The sequence below is a fragment of the Gouania willdenowi genome, chromosome 15, assembly GCF_900634775.1.
Source record: "Gouania willdenowi chromosome 15, fGouWil2.1, whole genome shotgun sequence".
Lineage (NCBI taxonomy): Eukaryota > Metazoa > Chordata > Actinopteri > Blenniiformes > Gobiesocidae > Gouania > Gouania willdenowi.
In genome coordinates this window covers 10,698,247-10,718,733 of record NC_041058.1, presented here as the reverse complement: position 1 = coordinate 10,718,733, position 20,487 = coordinate 10,698,247, and the positions used below count along the sequence as shown (strand labels likewise).

General features: G+C 37.1%; 1 protein-coding gene across 7 annotated transcripts in view; it reads left to right on the top strand.

Annotated features, from left to right (window-relative positions):
* LOC114476829 (C-terminal-binding protein 2-like) overlaps nucleotides 1-17,313 on the top strand; it is an 82,076-nt gene extending 64,763 nt beyond the window's left edge. For 5 of the 7 annotated variants that reach the window (XM_028468784.1, XM_028468785.1, XM_028468783.1 and 2 more), the window contains 8 exons: nucleotides 2,175-2,329; nucleotides 7,692-7,836; nucleotides 9,423-9,629; nucleotides 9,910-10,124; nucleotides 12,624-12,754; nucleotides 14,127-14,254; nucleotides 14,345-14,465; nucleotides 16,317-17,313. In XM_028468784.1, the coding sequence (XP_028324585.1) occupies nucleotides 2,175-2,329; nucleotides 7,692-7,836; nucleotides 9,423-9,629; nucleotides 9,910-10,124; nucleotides 12,624-12,754; nucleotides 14,127-14,254; nucleotides 14,345-14,465; nucleotides 16,317-16,503 (1,289 nt within the window). In that variant the 3' untranslated portion in view covers nucleotides 16,504-17,313. Of the gene's footprint in view, nucleotides 1-2,174; nucleotides 2,330-7,691; nucleotides 7,837-9,422; nucleotides 9,630-9,909; nucleotides 10,125-12,623; nucleotides 12,755-14,126; nucleotides 14,255-14,344; nucleotides 14,466-14,629; nucleotides 14,708-16,316 lie in introns of all 7 variants that reach the window. The other 2 variants (XM_028468787.1, XM_028468782.1) reach the window with 1 other exon arrangement.
* The last annotated feature ends 3,174 nt before the right edge of the window (nucleotides 17,314-20,487 follow it).

Here is a 20,487-nt window from a genome sequence, read left to right as displayed (position 1 = left end):
TGTCTGTATTGAGCTAATGCTAATGCTAATACGTAAGGTTGATTACAAGCTGATCCCAGACCAGCCAAGTCACATGACTTCTCCATGCAGTGACTCCTGCGAAATGATTTAAAAAGAAAACAAACTACTCACGTTGGTCATTTTGATTTGCTCTGTTTGTGTCTTCCACTAGCATAGAGAGCATAGAAACATCAAGCCTGAGAGCAGGATTGTGTATTTCTGGAAAAAGATATTGTCAAAAGGCTGGAGATAGTACATTAAATTATGATTATTATCATTATGGTAAATGGGACAAACTGATTTGATTTCCGGGACTGAAATATTAAAGGAGACAGTTTGGAAAATTTCCCCTGTTCTGTTTGGGGTTTGTTTTTCTCCTGCACATTCTTCACACGTTGTTTTCACACTGCATGTTAGCATGTTAGCATACAGTCATGAAGGTCACTGCTCAAAATGATAAGACTTTAGAGAGACTGACATGAGGAAGAAGGCGGGCTCGGATGTCCTCTCCAGCAGCGCAGATGCCACAAAAAAAAAAAATCATAATCCTGCCCAAATCCTCTAATCACCATGACAACAGGCAGCAAGATATCAGGAGAACGATGGATGGATGTTGGAGGTGTGGTGATGTGCAGACCCCCCCCCCCACTGCCTTATTTATTAGTTTTCTCTTATGGGACACAATGTTTGGGCTCTCCTGTACATTCTGTTTGGGTTTTTTTTTCCCACCAGAGGAGATTATTTTATTTGAATTTTTATTCAAAAGCCAAAAGTCAAATCCTTTACTGTTCAATGAATAGTGTGGATACACCTTCCTGACACAATGGAATTTTTCATGCAGCACTTTGCAAATATCAAATTATAATAGTGCTTAAAAAAACAACAGAATAACAACAAAACTGAAAAGGTGAATGGGTAAAATACAGTGTTTGCAGAATGTCAGGCATTATAAAGCAGAATATTGAGTTTTAAATTATATAATGTATAGATACACATAAAAAAGGAAATAAATGTGTCGTGGATCAGACGTGGGTGCGAGAGAAAAGAAGAGAGAGCTCTTAAACTGTGTAAATTGCGCGCGACAGCAGGTGTGTGGCAATTGTGCAATCAACCTGTGCGATTATTTTTGATTGGTTCAGCTGCATCCTGGTTTCATTTATTCATTTACTTTCTTTCATTGCTATTTTAGCACCAATTTGCAGAGGTGAAAGTAACGGATTACAAGTGCTCACGTTACTGTAACTGAGGTGCTTCTATGGGTACTCGTACTTTTTTGAGTATAATTATGAATCAGTAATTTTACTTGCGCTTAAGTGCATTTTAAAATAATTAAAGTAAACTGTAAACATTTCTACACCCAACCGTTACTGAGTAAATTATAATTTTTTTTGTTTTAAAATACAAAAAATAAACAATTGCATCACATCATAGCCGACCAACCAAAGGAAATGTAATGTACGGTGCCAACACAGCATTGAATGCTGGTTATTTTAGCCTGAGAATTTTTTATTTTAGTTTAGTTTAATTCATTGGTGTTATTTTTATTTTTTTTAAATAATTGTACATTTTGACAAACCTTTTATTTTATACAGACGCCTTTGTGGAAAATAAATTAAGATTTGGTGTCTTCCTTTTTAAGTTTATACATGAGATGTTTACTGTATGCAAGGGAATCGTGGCAAGATTTATTACCAAAAATAAACGTTGGAAGTGAAAGTAATTAGTAACTTTTACTTTGAGGACAATTTATTGGGCTACTTCTTACTTGTATGTGAGTATTTTATGTATGACTTACTTGTACTTGTACTTGAGTCCAGTTTAAATCAAGCAACAGTACTTCTACTTGAGTAGAATATATCAGTATTCTTTACACCAGTAGAAAGCCCACGAGTTTCTTCTTCTTCCTGTATAATGACACCATCGTGGAGGTGTTGACCTCATGGGGTTAAAAGGCCTGTTGCTAGGTAACAGTTTGGTCATATATATATCACCGAGTGTGATTATTCATGTGTCTGATGGGGATCGCCGTCCTCATGTGTAAACACTTCCTGCTGCTGGATTATGTTTCTAACATTCTACCGTTTCTTCTGCAGCTCCACTCCTCTGCATGTGCCACTACAGTGCCAGACATTAATTCATCACTTTCCTCTCTTTACTCTTCTTTTGCTCTTCAGGTATTCGGCCCCAGATTATGAACGGGCCCATGCACCCGCGCCCCCTGGTGGCGCTGCTGGATGGACGCGACTGCACCGTGGAGATGCCCATCCTTAAAGATCTGGCAACGGTGGCTTTCTGTGACGCTCAGTCTACACAGGAGATACACGAAAAGGTACACGGTTAGGTTTCATATGCTGTTTCAGCGACAACTTCAGCTGTATACATTTATTCTTAATTGATCATTTTGACATACTGTGTAAATGCAAAATCTCACAAACACCAAATCCAAGTAGAAAAACAATGGGTCTTTTTACAGTGAAAACCACAAATATGCTTAATGAACCGATTTAATGACTGGGAAAGCAAATATAAAGTGTAATTATCCAAAAACATATGTACAAGTTTACAAAAAAACAAGTTATATGCAACGATTTACATGAAAAAGCAGAAATGCCTCAGGCATTTTTCCGGAAATCAATCTAAAACATCACAATCAGATGCCACAAATGATTTTTGTGCCACTAAAAGAAACAGAAAAGAAACACTTTTCACAGATTATTGATAATAAGTATATAGATGAAACAAGAAATGCTTTTATTGTCTATTTATATGTGCATGAGTCTTACATCAGCTCCTACACAGATCTACATGTTCAAAATAAAGCCACCAGCGTTGGTTCAGATCATCAAACTGACGTTATTCGACTTGAAAGGTTTCCGACTTGTCGCTTTATTATACAACACAGCCTTCTTTTTTAATCATCATTGACAATGTGATTAGGCATGTCGCACAGTGATTTAAACAGATGAAGCACACTGGGGTCAGACCGCATCACTCTGCAGCTCCATCAGATGAGTGCAGCAGCAGTGGGAGTATCTGCAGGAGCTCTGGTGCTGGAGGTGGCTGTGATCCTGACACAGTGTGAACGATAGATTCCCTAAATTATTTGGTTTCAGATGAACAAAAATGAATCGCCTCTTTTCCTCCTTCTGTTTATAATTATCTTTCAGCCCACTGGGTTGTTTCACACTCCCAGTTCCAATGCTAATGGTTTCTCCAGTGCCTGAAGTGCTGCTTTGTTAAAATGGAGGAGGTGGAGGAGGGAGCAGCTGGTAATAGAAATGTCATATAATTGTTCTCAGCCAGAGTGGGTGAAGCATTTATCCTATTTTGCTCTCTAAAAATCTGTGCTTATGAGTGGCAGCGTTACAATGCAAGCAGGAGGTTTTAGTGTTTGGAAGAAAGTTACAAAACCAGGTTTCTCAGAGGGCCCATCCATGAAGTCAGCAAAATGATGGTCCATTGTTCTATGAATCTGTAATAACCACATTCATTTATGTATCTGAATAATATCCACTGTTATGCAGGAAGTTTATTATGATTTCTGCCATCGTATATAGTCATCTTAAAGATGTAAACCTTTTTTTAATCAGAAATAAAATGGGTTAAAAGTGACAAAAAATGGTGGAAAAGGTGGTGAAATGGGGTTTTAAAAACTACAGAAATGTGTTAAATGTTCGAAAATAGTGAGCTGAGTGGTCATAAAACAGACAAAGTGATAAAAATGGTTCGAAATGTCAATATTGGAACAATTAATTGGAACAATTAGTTTAAACTGGCAAATAATGGGCATGACAAATCATGAATGTGGTTAAATTGGCCAAAATAAGCATGAATTATGGTGAAAAAAAGGTTAAGTGGCACTAATGGGTCAGCATATGTGACATTAGGTGGAAAAGTGGTGGAAAGGGTTTGTAAGTGCCGAAAATGTATGGAAAGTGGAAAAAATGTGCAGAAAAGGCATTGAAATCGGATGTAGAAGTGACAGAAATGGGTGTAATGTTGCAAAAAATGCATTAAAAGGAGCAAAAACATTGCAAGAAAAAGTGATGAAAATAGGTTAAAATATGGCAAGTTTGGTGTAGCTGCAGAAAAAAGGTAAAAAAAATACTTAAAAGTGGGCTTTAATTGTTTCTTGAAGGCATCTGGCAATCCCCTCCGAGTGTCTTGTGCCCCCAAATGGGGCCCTGACCGCAAGGTTGAGAACCCTGGCTTAGTGTGTTGATGGGTAGCATCAGTATTTCACAGCTGGAGGGTCAAGGGTTTAATTTACTATCCTCTGTTAATAAATGTATTAAAGTTTGAATGTGCTAAATATTCACCAAAGTATTAATTTATTTATTTTTTTATCAAGATTTATTTTTATTTTTTTAATGGTTTTAGCTTTACAAGGTTGGTGATGTGCGTTCTAAACTTTAATTACCGCATTGCTTTAATGAATGCATTGCAGAATATACATATGTGCACATAAACACACACACATGCACGACCTCTGCACAGAAAGATGGTGATGATAATGCACAAACACACAGAGGACCCATCTGGGACTTTAGATATTGGCTGGAGTCCCATTCCACCTCCATAACTACACAGCAGAGGGTTACAGATGGGGCGCACACACACACACACACACACACACACACACACACACACACACACACACACACACACACACACTCGGCTGACGTGTAACACTCTACTGTTGTTTTTTCTGAATTGCCTGCTAGTGAGCAGATGCTGTGATGGAGAAAGCCATCACTTCCACAGTCGGTGTGTATCTTTAGTGTGTGTGACCTGTAAAGGTGTGTGCGGCTCCGGCTGAGGGACGACTCATTAAAAAGAATCTATCAGAAAGCACTCAACATGTGTTTCCCAACTCTGTTACTGCCCTTCAGGAAGAATTAAACTAAATTGGAAAAGTTAAACACAAAGTGGTTCATCTCACACCAGCAACAGCTTGTTTTATCAAAGGCTGATAATTCCGTGGAATGTAAAATGGAAGATCTAAAGGAGGAAACTATAACACTCATGTAGGAAGTGCTTTGTCTAAACTAGGGCTGGGATAAATGATTATTTTTTAAACGAATAATCTCGCGATTTTTTTTCCGACGCATCGATTAATCTAACGATTAATTTTTCCAGTTCGATTTGACTCGATTTGATTTTCAATTATCTCCCCATTAATTGACTAAAAGTAATATATACATGTTGATTTACATATCTATAATGAAAAAAAAAAACATGAATATATGTTTATTGCTCTTCAACTCAAAATTCCAAGTCCTTTAAGAATTGCTGATGTTTCCTCCTTGTTGCGTCGACGCGCTGCCGTAAGGTCACACCCGGGATAGAGGACGAGCGTTAAGGGGAACAGCTACCTTCGAAGAACGAGTGCGTGCCTTCACTGAATTGCACTTTTGAAACTCGGAGGAGCCACTCGCGTTAGTTAATCTCCGCCGAAGCCATCTTTGGTTGGTCGGATGACGCATTGGCGCGCATGTTTTGCGTCGATGTCATCGATGACTCTCCCATTCTCTACATTAAAGTGAAAAAGGAGTTTTTAACTCAGTTAGTGGTAATACATTCAAATAATGTCTCTAGCAAGTTATTGTAGTTGTTTGCTACAATATAAGGGTGTCCTGATCAGTTATTAATGTTGTATATATACTAGGTCATCATCAGCAAAAAAAAAAAAAACGAGTATTGGATTTTTTTAGATTTCATCTAAAATCTCTGATGTAAGCGCTCCAATACATCATTTGCTTAGGTATTTTTTTAGGGTCATATCTATTGTTGCTGACTATTGTTCTCTGTTTGAGTAATATAACTTCATCAAGCATTTTCTGACATTTATCACTACAAAATAAGTAATAAAAGTATGTATGAGTCATGCTGATATTGTGTTAGATTTATAGCGGTATCGGCCGACGCTCAAGAGTGTGATATCGGTATCGTATCAGATGTGGAAAAAGTTGTATCGGGACACCCCTACTACTGTATACAACATACAACACTGTATACAACATTTGTTTTTGCATTTATTGTCCAATTATTATGTTTATACATTTTACTTTACTACATTATACATATAAACTCAAACAAACTTATTCATTGATGAATTGATTTTTATTTCAAACATGAACACACACAAACAATGTACAATAAACTGTATATAATGATGAAAAAATAGATAAAAAATGTAAAAAAAAAACAAAAAACCCAAAGAGAATAAGCTACTTACCTAATTCTAAGTGCAGCCCGGTAACACTTTAGTTTCGGGAACACCTATTAACTATTTATTAGTTGGTCATTAGCATGCAAATTTGTAACTATTGACTCTTATTTAGTCATTATTAAGTACTTATTAATGCCTTATTCTGCATGGCCTTATTATACATCCAGTAAGTCATTCACGAAGAGTTTTTCCTCAATAACCTCAGAATTATTACCTATTAGTCGTAAGTAAGTTGTTGTATATGAATTATGATTTCAACATGTTAGGATCAGGGTTAACGCTAATCCTAATCCTAACGCTAACGCTAACACTAATCCTAACCCTGTTTGGACTGCGAGATTGTCATTAAGTGTATAATGAGGCATTAATAAGAATAAGGCATTAATAAGTACCTAATGATGACTAATTAAGAGCCAATATGTTACTAATGCTAATAAGCGATACATTAATGGTTAATAGGTACATGTTACCCATGTGGTTAAAAAAAAAACTATGAGGAAGTATTTTTATACTTTTGCTGGGTAATGATGGACAAATAATGACTTCATGTTTTCTGTATTATAGTATTAGAGAAAAATGTTCTGCGTAATTAGACATTTTTCACTGCAGGTCTTTTAAAAGAATAATAGTGAAATAAAATAAACCTCACTTGTCAATAACACTAAACCTATTTTCATCACTTTTTGTAACCTTGTTCTTTCTTCGTGAGTTTTTTTTTCTTTTTCCAGTCAATCTTCAATAAATGACATAAATGCCGAACCTTGAGTTTAACATTTATCTCCCTTTCACTGCTTTGGTCCATTTATAGTAGCACCAATAAAAAAATATGGTATGTGGAATTCACGAGTATGTTAATCTGGCCCAGTTAATTTGTTTGGAAGGTTATGAATTTAAACCAGTTATTTTACAGCTCTCTCTCTCTCTCTCTCTCTCTCTCTCTCTCTCTCTCTCTCTCTCTGTGGTTCACAGCAGCTGTCACTCTGCTTTATTGTCCTGCCTGCATCTATTCTAAGCTTGTTTGCATACAGTCTCAATGAATGGATTGTGACAAAAAACAGATTTGGCAAGCGCTCATTAAACGGTAAACAAAAAAAAAAAAAAAAAGAAAGCTACTCATATTTTTAGAGCGCAAATAAACAATCTATTTGCATTTAGATGAAGAATAGCGAGTGTAAACTTTGGTGCGGGAGAATTGGAGGCGGTGGAATCACCAATGCTTGGTGTTATAGCTGGAACAAGTCGCTCATGGGAAAGCTGTCTGGGTTCTCGGGGACGCTGTGATAATGATTAAAAGCTGTAATGGCGTCGCAATTTCAATATAAATGCAGATGACATTGTCCTAGTTTAAAAAGGAGGTAATGATTGCTGGAGGAAAGATAGATATAAACAGCGCTGATGATGATGATGATGATGATGATGATGCTTATGATGATGTCTCATCCTCTCTAATGTCTCTCAGGTGCTGAATGAAGCCGTTGGGGCCATGATGTACCACACCATCACCCTAACCAGAGAAGACCTGGAGAAGTTCAAGGCGCTGCGCATCATCATACGCATCGGCAGCGGCTACGACAACATCGACATCAAGGCTGCGGGAGAGCTCGGTAAAGGCTGAGGGACGCAACGCTAACACGTTAGCGAGCATGTAGATATCATGGTTCACCAACCTCTCTGTAACCGTGAGCTGACTCAAACATACTGAATAATCCAAAGACCTACCAGTTTGGTATACACTTCTAAATGTTCAAGGTTTTACTTTAAAATGGTAAAATGATCATCAAGAGAGCTGACAGGTTGTGGGAAAACTTGATGTAACACATATTTGAATCATTATGAATTACGTTTGTGTTAGCTATAGAACTGAAACATAGTTCCACAGTTTTGCGTTTAATTAAATTGTAATTGACAATTTTTTATAGAATTTCCATGCCAGTTACAATTACAGTCAATTATCTGAACACATTTAAAAAATTACAAATACAGTTATAATTACTTCATAATTGAGATTCATTGTCAATTACGCAATTACAATTGTACTAATTGACCCCAACCCTGGATGGAACATAAGAACTGAAGCTACTGAGGCAGAAGAAAACACACTTTGGGATGAAGGCCAAAGCAAAGTCTCTTTGCTGCATTGACTCAACATAAACACCACATGTAACAGAAATGAATAAATACATAAACAGACTATCTAATGAAAGTGATTGCACACGCAGAGCAGATGCTCCATCAGATATGAAGCCCTGTGTCAGATTCCCGTTAGGCCTCCTTGGCATATGTTGGCTATGATAGCAGGATTTAGAGCGATAGTCCTAATTACTGTCATCTGTGCACATGCATTTTGTTACAATGACATGGATGTTTCTTTTTCAAAGCTAAGTTTGAAAAGTTACAATGATTCATTAGTCCTTAGTGTTTATTAGTAAGGGTGGAAGAAAAAAATGATATATCACAATATTTCACTGCGCAATTATTGTAACAATCTAAACAAATGTCCAAATCTATTTTTTTAATCATGTTTAACAAAAAAAAAAAAAAAAAGACATTTAATTTTATTAACATTTGCATTCATTTTTAGTTCAGGGGCCAAATTCAGACCATTTAAAGCTCAAGTGGGCCGCAAATTTTAGGTGGGAGGAAAACAACCAATTATAACATTATTGTGGTCTAGTTTTCAATATCAGTCCCTGCAGGATCTTCACTTCAAAAATTCTTAATTTTCTAACCAATTTTGTGTAATTTTTTGAGTGAAATTGCAAGATTTTTTGAAAAATGTTGATTTCTTTCCATATTTTGCCATCAGAAATGACTGCATTCATGTGATATAAGCATGGAAAAACTACAAATATGATGGAGTTTCAACAATAATTCATGATTTCTTGATCATTTTATTATCTTCTGTGGGCCGAATTCAATGCTCTAAAGGGCCGGATTTGGCCTTCGGGCCTTGAGTTTGACACATTACATAAGACCTAGTTAAATGTAAGATCTCAGCATCAGAATCGGATGTAGAAGCAAAGGTTAAACTTTTTGGGAAAATGTAATTTGACAGTTTTGTACTTGGAAAGGTGAAATTTGTAATCATTGATATTGTGATATATCGCAATGTATATCATATTGTCAAATATTGAGATATATCGTATAATGACAAGCAAACCATGAATCTTATCTTCCTTGTTCCTCCCAGGCATCGCCGTGTGTAATATTCCTTCAGCTGCTGTAGAAGAAACAGCTGACTCAACACTTTGTCACATCCTCAACTTGTACCGGCGAAACACTTGGTTGTACCAGGCTCTCCGGGAGGGCACGCGGGTCCAGAGTGTGGAGCAGATCCGTGAGGTGGCGTCGGGGGCGGCCAGGATTCGAGGAGAGACGCTTGGTCTCATCGGATGTGGTGAGACTCGTTGTTTTCATTTAGTTTGACTTATGAATGGATGAACATTGATAGTTGGCTGTGACATTGACAATAACCAGCAGATCTGATTAATTAATTAAACTAGACTGAATTTAAATGTAAAACTGTTATTTTTGTTGAGAACCTTTTTGACATTTGATGAATAACGTTATTTATCTGAAGGAAATATCAAATTTCAGCTGAATTGGTGTTTTTTTTTTTAGATTTTGGGCCATGGTACTGAAACTCACATTTCTCCAATCCTTTCTCCTCCTACCAGGTCGCTCAGGCCAGGCGGTGGCCATGAGGGCCAAAGCGTTTGGCTTCAATGTGATCTTCTACGATCCGTACCTTCAGGACGGCCTGGAGCGCTCGCTGGGAGTTCAGCGTGTCTACACACTGCAGGACCTGCTCTACCAGAGCGACTGTGTTTCCCTCCACTGCAACCTGAACGAACACAACCACCACCTCATCAACGACTTCACCATCAAACAGGTGAGGGATCCAATAAGTCCTTCATTAATCTTAATTTTGTGATATACAGAGGTGAAAGTAATGGATTACAAGTACTCACGTTACTGTAATTCAGTTGCTTTTATAGGTACTTGTACTTTTTTGAGTATATTTCTAAATCAGTCATTTTACTTGTACTTAAGTACCTTTTAAAAGAAATATGTCACTTTTGACCAGATTTACAGCAATACAGTATTTGTGATAATTTGTGTAATTTTTTCTCATAAAAATCTGTCAATGTTAAATCTAAATTTTAAATATTAAATCTAAATTTTAAATCTAACTCAAAATGTTACATTTAAACAAAAAATGGTAAATCTTAAGACTCTAAATCTAAATGTTGAATCGAGATTGTTAAATATTAAATCTAAATCCAAATGTTAAATATTGAATCTAAATCCAAATGTTAAATCTAAATCTAAATGTTGAATCTAAATCTAAATGTTGAATCTAAATCTAAATGTTGAATTTAGATGTTAAATATTAAATCTAAATCCAAATGTTAAATCTAAATGTTAAATATTAAATCTAAATGCTAACTGTTTAATCTAAATGCTAGCTGTTTAATCTAAATCTAGATGTTAAATCTAAATCTAAATGTTAAATTCAAATGGGTGGGACTAAATATTTAGCTAATGCGCCAATTCACTGTTAAACATTTAGATTTAACATTTAGAACATTTAGATTTAACAGTTAACATATAGATTTAACAATGACATAATATTTTTTTTCTAGAAAGAAAATATCACAAATTTCACAAATATTAAATAAAATAAATTAACATACGTTTTGTGAATGTGGTTTGTTACTAAATGTTACAAAAGGTTGCTGTTTATTTTATCATGTGCAACTTTACTATCGGCGCCCCATACCTGTGATATACTTGTACTGTACCTGGTGGAACATTTAGTCACACACATTTTTTCTAATTCCCTGATGGTTTTGTTTATCGACCTGCGTAGAAGATGTGCTACGCGGGACATATATAATGTAGCGTTAGCTGCCAGCAAAGCAGTCATTGACATGCCAGAGAATGTTACTGACCGGCCAAGTCGCAGCTGCCAGTGGAGCAGACTGCCAGGCCGGCAGGAGAGTTCACCTCCCATAAATCAGCAAAGTAAGGCTGTGTTGGACCTGAGCCATCTAAACGAAACAATCCATACTTTACAAAGGTCCAACTTTGTGTCCATGAGTGACTGGTTAACAATGTAACTACCGGTACTCCATTTGTGATTAAATGTACAACAATAGCAACAACACAGCGTCTATAGCAGACATGGGCAACTGGTGGCCCTCGGACTCATTTTGTGCGGCTCCCAGACTCAGAAAACACACGTAATGACAGAAAAACACAAGAAAGAGCAGCAAAAATACACAGAGTGATGAACAAATACACAAAAAGACTCAAAAAATACAGAAAACAACATCAGAAATGACAAAAAAAATACAAAAATTGACTCAAAAAAAGACAAAACAACAACAGAAATACACAAATTGGCTCTAAATACATACAAAAAAACATAAGACTATAGCTAAACTGACAAAATGACAACAAAAATACACAAAAAAAAACTACTAAACAACGAGAAAAAAAATAAAACAAATCGACAGAAAACATAAAACTCTGTGTTCTTTCCTGTGTTATTGCTCAGCTTGGTCATTATTAAACTAACCAACTAAATGCTGACATGAATGTTGAATATGTGGCTCTCGGATCAGACACAATCACATTTTTTTGGCCCCACTGTGATAACAGTTGCTTATCTCTGGTCTATAGTTTTCCTGTAGTCACTACTGCCACCCTAAGGGTGTAAAATATACTGCAGTATCGTTATTAAAGTTTCTCCTACTGTTTTAATTACACGATCTATGCCGAACAAAACGCATTATTTTGCACCATATTCAGTTTATTAATTTTCAAAAATGGGACTATTTTACCATTTTAGAGTCTGTGTTCCGCCATCTTGAAATCATGTGATCGATGATATGAAAATCCCCATTTAGCCTGTTGTTTTCTATTGGAGTGAAGCATTCAGCCTGATTTAATTTAGCGATATAAATGACAACTTGTGCTGCTTTTGGTTTCTCTAAAAAAAAAAAAAAAACAGGAAAAGTTGACAGATGACGGTGAAACCCTCTTTTGTTTACCAAAAAGAGGATAAATATAAAATGTGACCCGAAAAAATCTGTGTTCGCAGGGGGCAAGGGGTTTTGTAGAAGCCATGAAGCAGAGAAGAAGAGCTCTCCTAAGGGACCTTGCTCTTCCTTAAGATGCCTCTACTTGTGAAAATATTTGATTAACATAATTGATGTTCATCCAGGTAAATGTAGCGTTTTAATGATGAACACATTAGTGTCACCTTTGTGTTTAATTTAATTTAATTTCATTAACGGACAGAACCTGCTGGTTTCAAAGGAACAATAATAATTACTCATCGTCAAAGATAAAATGATCTTTTTGTGTTGCTGTGTCTGTGCAGATGCGTCAGGGGGCTTTCCTGGTCAACTCTGCACGGGGGGGTCTGGTGGATGAGAAAGCGCTGGCTCAGGCCCTGAAGGAAGGACGGATACGGGGCGCCGCCCTGGACGTCCATGAGTCGGAACCTTTCAGGTGCTCTTAGTCACAGATGAACCATTTTCATTTCATTATCAACAGCAGGGTTGGGCTCAATTACATTTTTCAATTACAATTACGTCCAGGGATGTCCCGATACAACTTTTTCACTTCCGATACGAAGCCGATATTGCAGCCTTTGCGTATCGGTCGATAAAGAAATTGATCCGATACGATATCAGCATGAATCATACATCGTTTTATTCCTTATTTTGTAGCGTGGAATGTTAGGAAAGGCTTGATCAAGTGATGTCACTCAAACAGAGAACAATAGTCAACAACAGTAGGTATGAGAAAAACTGACCCATTAATTATTAACCAATTGATTACATACATTTTAACCTTCAACATAATATCTACAGTATTCTACATTTGAATACAAACTTTGAATGTTAACCACAGACACCTATGAATAGAAGTGCTCGAGCGGAAAATTTTATCAGAACTTGTATATCGGGGATTTCATATGCAGTCCAATATAATCTAATTACATCTCCAATTATCTATGTTCAATTACAATTGAATTCCCTTTGCTCTGACCAACATTTTTTCCATTTTTTTTCCAAATAACCCCATAAAACATAACCATTCCTGTGTTAGCTTTCTATTAGCATCCCTCATAATAACGGGTCATTTTTTACTTAAACTAGCTGTAAAATACGCTAAAAAATATTCCTTCATATCATCTCATTTCTTTCTCATCTCTTGGTTACGTTGTTAAGCTTCCTAAATAATGACAATAATGTTTTTTAAATTTTTTGATATGGGTGTTTAAGTGTTTTTTCTGTCAGTATATCCCTAGATTCAAAAATATATAAATAAATGTTAAAATGATCATCAAGAGTGACATGTAGTGGGAAAAGTTGATATGAAACATATTTTTATCATTTTTAACTACATATGTGTAAGCCATAGAACTGTAACATGGTTAATGTAATTGACAGTTTTTATAGAATTTCCATGCCAGTTACAATTACAAAGTCTATTGTCTGAACTCAATTACAACAGTTTTCTTTCAATTAGAATTACAATTAAAATTACATCATAACTGTAATTAATTATCAATTGCGCGATTACAATTGTAATTGACCCCAACCCTGATCAACAGAAATTAATGTGAATTTAAGATGTTTTTATTTATTTATTTTTTATTTATAAAGATTATATTTCATTAGTTGTGTTTAACAACTTTTAGTTTGTCATACAATATTAATAATATTGTACAAACACATTTTGGTTCTTTTTTAATCATTTTTTTTTTTTTAAATCTTTGTTCTGGAATCATCGTCTGGAATCAGAATGTGATTCGATAAAACAAGATTTGAAAACTGTAGTCGGTTCTTAATGTATTTTCTTGGCTGCTGCACAGTTTTTCCCAGGGTCCCCTGAAGGATGCCCCCAATCTCATCTGCACCCCCCACACGGCCTGGTACAGCGAGCAGGCATCGCTGGAGATGAGGGAAGCAGCCGCCACAGAAATACGCAGAGCCATCACTGGTAAACATTGCCCTCCCTGTCGTCATACATTCTTTAGTTTCTTCATCCACTCATTGTTCATCACTACCCCCCCCCCCCCCTTCGTCTTAGGCCGCATCCCCGACAGCCTCCGAAACTGTGTCAACAAAGAGTTCTTCATGACTACTGCACCCTGGGGGATGATGGAGCAGCAGCCTCAGGTTCACCCAGAGATCAATGGCGCCGCCTACAGGTGAAAGAGCTTTATTAGTTTTCTTTTTGCTCACGGTTCATATCTTTTATTATTATGTACGTGTGTCCGGAACAGTTCTCCCTTTACTTCCCAGTTGGGCCAGAGTGTCGTCCCCTTGTTAAGTTTAGGCTTTTAACCAGAACCTAACTGCTTTTCTCACACAGCCGAGTGAACCAAACCATGGTACAGGCCATAGCAACGGGGGGAATGCAGGACAAATTATATACCTAGATCTCAACCAGGTAAATGAAACCAACCGCTGCTGGATGACTGGCTGAAAAAAGACCAGATGCATCATGATTTAAAAACCAGTTCCAATTCAAACCTTTAGCCTGTGTTTGCATCCGACTCACATAATGTGTGAAGTGTTCCCACTTTGCCCAGCATCCCATCAGACCCCCAGCTCCTCCTCTTCCTCCTCCTCCTCCTCCTCTTCCTCACCCCTCAGTTCAAACTGCAGCTGTCTGTGTAACGTGTGTAGGTTACACAGAGCAAAGTGCATGAACAACAACGAGTGGAATGAACTCCTGAAATCACAGGAAAGTTTGCAAACATAGAGCAACTGAATGAGGTTCATGGCCTTCATCTGTCTGTAATTTCATATATAATATATATATATTTAATATAGTCTGTGTTGAATGGGGGAGTGACCTAATATTTTTTATAGTAATTATCATTTTATAAATCCAACTGGATTTATAAAATCTGCTTTTATTGTATTAATTCACCCATATTATTATTGTTTCTTCTCTAGTTAAACTAAAATTATTGAATTATTTATTTTTATTTTGTCTTTTACATCTGTATACATTATGCATATGTTTTTCAGAAATTATCATCACAGTCCATCAACCAGTGATAATGACAATTAGAGTAAAGCGAACTTCTAATAATTTATTTTTATCGCACTGACCTCGAAAATATATTGATTATAATGTATTTTTAGGATCCATATCAAACACTATAAGACGGACCCCTGTATTGCATTGTACTGTGATGTGCAAATCCGTATTTGTCGTCTGTTGTATTGTTTTATGATATGGGTTCCGTCTCTGTCATTGTTGTTGCAAAAAAATAAAGAATAATAAAAACGTGCCCTTGAAAAATAAATAAATAATAAATAGCTTTTTAAGGATTTTTTGTGAATCAAACACAAAAACAGTTTTTGTTATATTGTTATATATATATAGATATATATTTTTTTTTCACAACAAAATATTATATTATATTATATTATATTATATTATATTATATTATATTATATTATATTATATTATATTATAGTGTATCATGTTTGAGGGTGAATGCTTATTTATTGTCTAAATTAGGTAATGGGCAACTGGTGGTGCCAGGGGCCAAATGTGGCCCTCCATCTAATTTTGTGGTTAAAAAAACATATAAAATAACTGAAAAATAAACAAAAGCACAACAAAAATGACTTCAAAAACACAAAAAAGGAGAGAAAAATACATAAAAAGGGAAAAAAAATCAATTAAAAATGCAACATCAAAACACAAAAAATAGAATAAAAACACAAAAATACACAAAATGACTCCAAATACACATAAAATAACAACAAAAACCAAAACACATTTACCCTTTGTTGTTTCCTGTATTAATGCTCAGATTGGTCATTATTCTAAACGCTGATATGAATCATATTTGCTGTCCGTATCTGATCTAAATACACTGTTCAAATCCCTCCTTTCATTCACCCTCATTTACATTGGACTGTATTTAACTGTGTACTGTTATTAAACCTGTTCAGTTCACTACGCTGCTAAACAAAATGCCGCATTTCAACGCAGCATATTTTGCGTCACATTTTCATCACTTTCTTTCTTTCTCCAGATTCCCTCCAGGCTTGGTGAACATGGCTCCCGGTGGGATCCCCGGCCCTCTGGAGGGGTTGGTGCCCGGGGGCGTGCCCTTCACCCACACACTGCCCCCTGGACTCCACCCGTCACAGGCCTCCTCCCCCAACCAACCCTCCAAACACGCCGGAGAGTCCCTGAGGGAACACATGACTGAGCCGTAGGACGTTTTCCTGCCGTGAGCCCATGAGCCAATGAGCATGGGGACGAACGTCTATGTAAACTAAGAACCGACTCCAACTTTATACTGCTTTGACTTCAGCCATCCAAACTTACCAGCAGGTGGCCCCAAGTGGAGGACAGTGGACCATATTATTACACACACATGAGCTGCCACACTGTGATGGGACTCAAAATGGATTGAAAACCTGTCCTTTCTCTGTGGTTTTCTTTTTTTTTTTTTTAAGTTCCTGTATGATTTAAAGCGTGCTTTTGTTTTATTTAGGGCGTCTCCTCGAGACGTCATGGACACGCTCAGATGTGCAGAATGGAAAACTCCACCCACATCAGCACAAACACATTGTTTTACTTTATCTTCCTTTTTTTTTTTCCTGTTTATCTTGTATTTTGTGTTTCTGCCAGTTTGCCAGTTCCACTTCAGGTACGTTTGTGTGACATGAAAACAAACAAAAGCAGCAGCAGCAGCTTCCATCTCTTTATCTGGTGGCTGAGGTTTGCTGACCCTGACTCCTGAATGAATGTAGAGATGTGAGGCAGCCAATGGAAACATCTGTAAAAAAAAAAAAAAAGAAAAGATTACACTTTTAAAACCAAAAAAATAAACGTATAAAAAGATTTGATAAAGGTCACCGTGGTGACATTTCAGCAGCGTAACAAAGGATCTATTTGTTCCCGGTAGATTTAGAAAATAAAACATGGTGATAAATCTGTTATTGACTCAGGAAAAAAAAACAAAAAAAAAAACAGAACAACCTTCAAATCTGAACAGAATAAAAACAAAACACACAACAAAACGAATGCTTTTCCACAATCTCCAACTCTTTCTCCGTCGTGCTATTTTTTAATATATCAAAATGTAAATTTTTTCGATGTTGATGGGTTTTTTTTTTTCCACTCCTGTTAGATTTGTATTGCCTTGTTGAATGTTCATTATTCTGTAGTCTTGGTGTGAGCGACCCCAGCCTCTCCTTCTTACAGTTTCTTTGTCTATTTTCTGACTGCTCTTTAATGAAAGCCAGCTGTGGCTCTGGAGGAGGTTGGACAACAACAGCAGCAGCCACATTCATCCCTTTAGCCCCGTTGATGGTAGCGAGTGACGGCTGCTATAGCAGATTATTTGGTTTTTAGTGTGAGTGTTTGTATTTGTTTCTTGTACAAGGTGATCATATAGCCAACAGTGCAGCTGGAACCAATAAATAAAAACTTACTGTTCTGAATGATGAACGTCTGACTGGTGGAGAATGTTGTGTTTTCTGTCAAAAATCATTTCCAAAAGAAGCTTGTTTTAAACCTGCAGATCACACACCTTTAGTAATTCCATGTATTCATTCGTCTTCTAACTAACCTATAGTTATCCTGCAAGTTGTTCTTCTGACCAAATCCTACTTTGTGCAAACAATCACCAGATTTTGCACAAACGCCATAAACTGCCTCAGCTGCAAAAACAGGCCAATCATCCTAAAGGTGGTGCTACAGCAAAGGTCTCTAGAGGTCAACGTTTTGAAAATTCACAACAAATCAACCATATGAGCTGCATCAAAATATTTGATTGTTAAAGGTAGGGTAGGTAATTTCCTCCAGATACACTTTTTAAGTTTTTGGTTGAAATTGTCTTTATGTCCTGACAGAAATGTGCTCTGAAAAAAAAAAACGGAGAAAATCTGTAGCAGCTGTAAACCTGTAAAAACTTCGACCAATGAAAAAAGATGGTTCGTTTTTTATTAAAAGCAGAAGGTTAAGTGTTGCAAAGTTCCCTAAATTTGGTCATTAGGTGGAGGCGGTAGTGGTTAAGGTTAGGGTTATTGAGTGGAGGCGGCAGCCAGGTATAATAACAATAATAGGTGACGCTTACAAAGAATCCCCAAATTTTGTCCTAAAGTTGAGGCGGTAGCAGTTGAGGTTTGGGTAAAGGGTCTGGATAATGATGATTGGTCAGGGCCCGGTAGGAATTGTGTGTCAGTATCTTTTTTAGGGGAAAATCTTCATCAACCACGCAGAGTCCGGGGTCTACTCTCAGTATTTCGAGTTTTCTTCCGAGGGACAGAAGAAACAGAGTGTGGAAGGCTTGTTGCAGGATGCGTCCGGAAATTCCCATGTCTTCATTTGTGGAGGACGGAGGTTTCTTCAAAGAGCACCAACGACTACTCCAACCGCAGTGCTGTTCCAGCAGGTGGGGTGGGATAGCTCCTATGGTGATTATGTTATTTAGGGTACCATGTGATTTTGGTTTTCATATTATTTCTGTAGAATTGTGTCCATAAATTATTTGTGTTTGGTGGATATTTTATCCATTAACTTCCTTATTGGAATCTCTATATGAACCACGCACAGAGAGGGTCCAGGGTCCCCTTTCATGTTTGTATTTGTGGAAGTCGGAGGTTGTTCAAAAAATAATCCCTTCGACTCTTCCATCTGCGGTGCTATCAGCATCTTGTGAGGTAGCTCCGATGGTGATTTGTGGTTCGGACTAATTATTTTAGTTTTTTTTTTAAAATCATTTTAGCCTGGTTAATATAGCTTTTAGTGAAGACACATCGTCAGTAGTGGACATTCGGATCAACGGATGTTTTGGCCTTGGATCACTATACGCCCTCCTCGAAGGCGGCCCTGCCAGAGGTGATCAGCCTTGATCAGTGTGTCTTCTTTTGAATCTGAGCCCAGTGTTAGTTTTAGTTATTTGACTCGTCATCACAGGATTTTTTTTTTTAGTTTAAAATTGAATAAACAATTGTTTTCCAGTTATTAATTGAGGATTGTATGCTAGTAGTAGACTAAGATAAAGTAAAAATAAAGCAGAAGGTTGTTGGTTTCTCTGAGGCTGGGATATTTAAGTGGAAAGTCCACCTATGTTTGTTATAATTGAATTTTTTTTAAAAAAAGAACATCAACGGCCTGAATTCTAGTTAAATATTATCAGGGGATGGCTTACCTTTCCCTGCGTCCAGTTGGATTCACGACCTGGTCACTGGTTGATCCAGGGAATCAGGGAAGAAAAGATGGTCCAGATGGGAATATGGTCCCGGTGCACCCTCGGTCTAACCCCTAATTCAGGTTAGAGGGTGGTTGGTTGAGGGGGAAAAACATGACAATTTGAAGGAGATCAATTGGTTGTTTTTTAGGGGGTAGTTTTCCAATTTGGTACGTGTGTAGTGCAGAATGGGCTGTTGTATGAGTGAGGCTAATCCTCGTAGAAAATTGAGCTTCGATTAAGGTCCTGTAGCTCGAGACCACCACACCCTGAGTGCTGTCCTAGAGTCGGAACCAGGGGGGCCGTATACTCACTATCTGATTGACTAAGGCCTTAGTTATCACCGCTAGGTATCCAGCCTCAGTCAAGTCAATCAGACTGCAGAGTTGGTTGATCCTCTCAGGCTGGGGTCGGTCCCAGGTGGGGGTTTCTTCCAGCTGCAGGTGGTTCCTGAAGGTGTTTTTTTTTTATTTAAAGGGAAATAAAAGAAAGTGTCTATTTGTTCGGTTGCCATACGGACAACCCCCGGTACACATATGTAGCATTAAGGTTAGGATTAGCTTAAGGTTATAACCCTATATCACAACAATTTTTAAGGTTAGGTTTAGTCACGTGACCTAAACTGACCAATGACTGACCTATCGTACGACCTAAACTGGCCAAATAGGGGCGCTGCCTATGTATAGATACCGTATAGTCGGTATATTGATACGGCAATTATACAGATAGCCACCATCTTTAAAAACTGTTGGATTGCTCTGTAGATTCAGGGAGGTCTGGTTGGTGGGTGCGTCTTCTTCTTGCAGTGCTTCAATCTTCCTCTGAGTGACAGGTAGCAAGGTTCTGGGGAAGGTAAATCCTGCAGTAGTCTTGTTCACTCCTGGTGTGTTGCAATTTTCATACTTTTGTTTTTTCTCTCTCATTTCTTGTAAGAAGGAGTTTTTAAGAGGTTTGATGTGTTAAATATAGTAGATTTAGGACTAGTTATGATGCAAAGGTA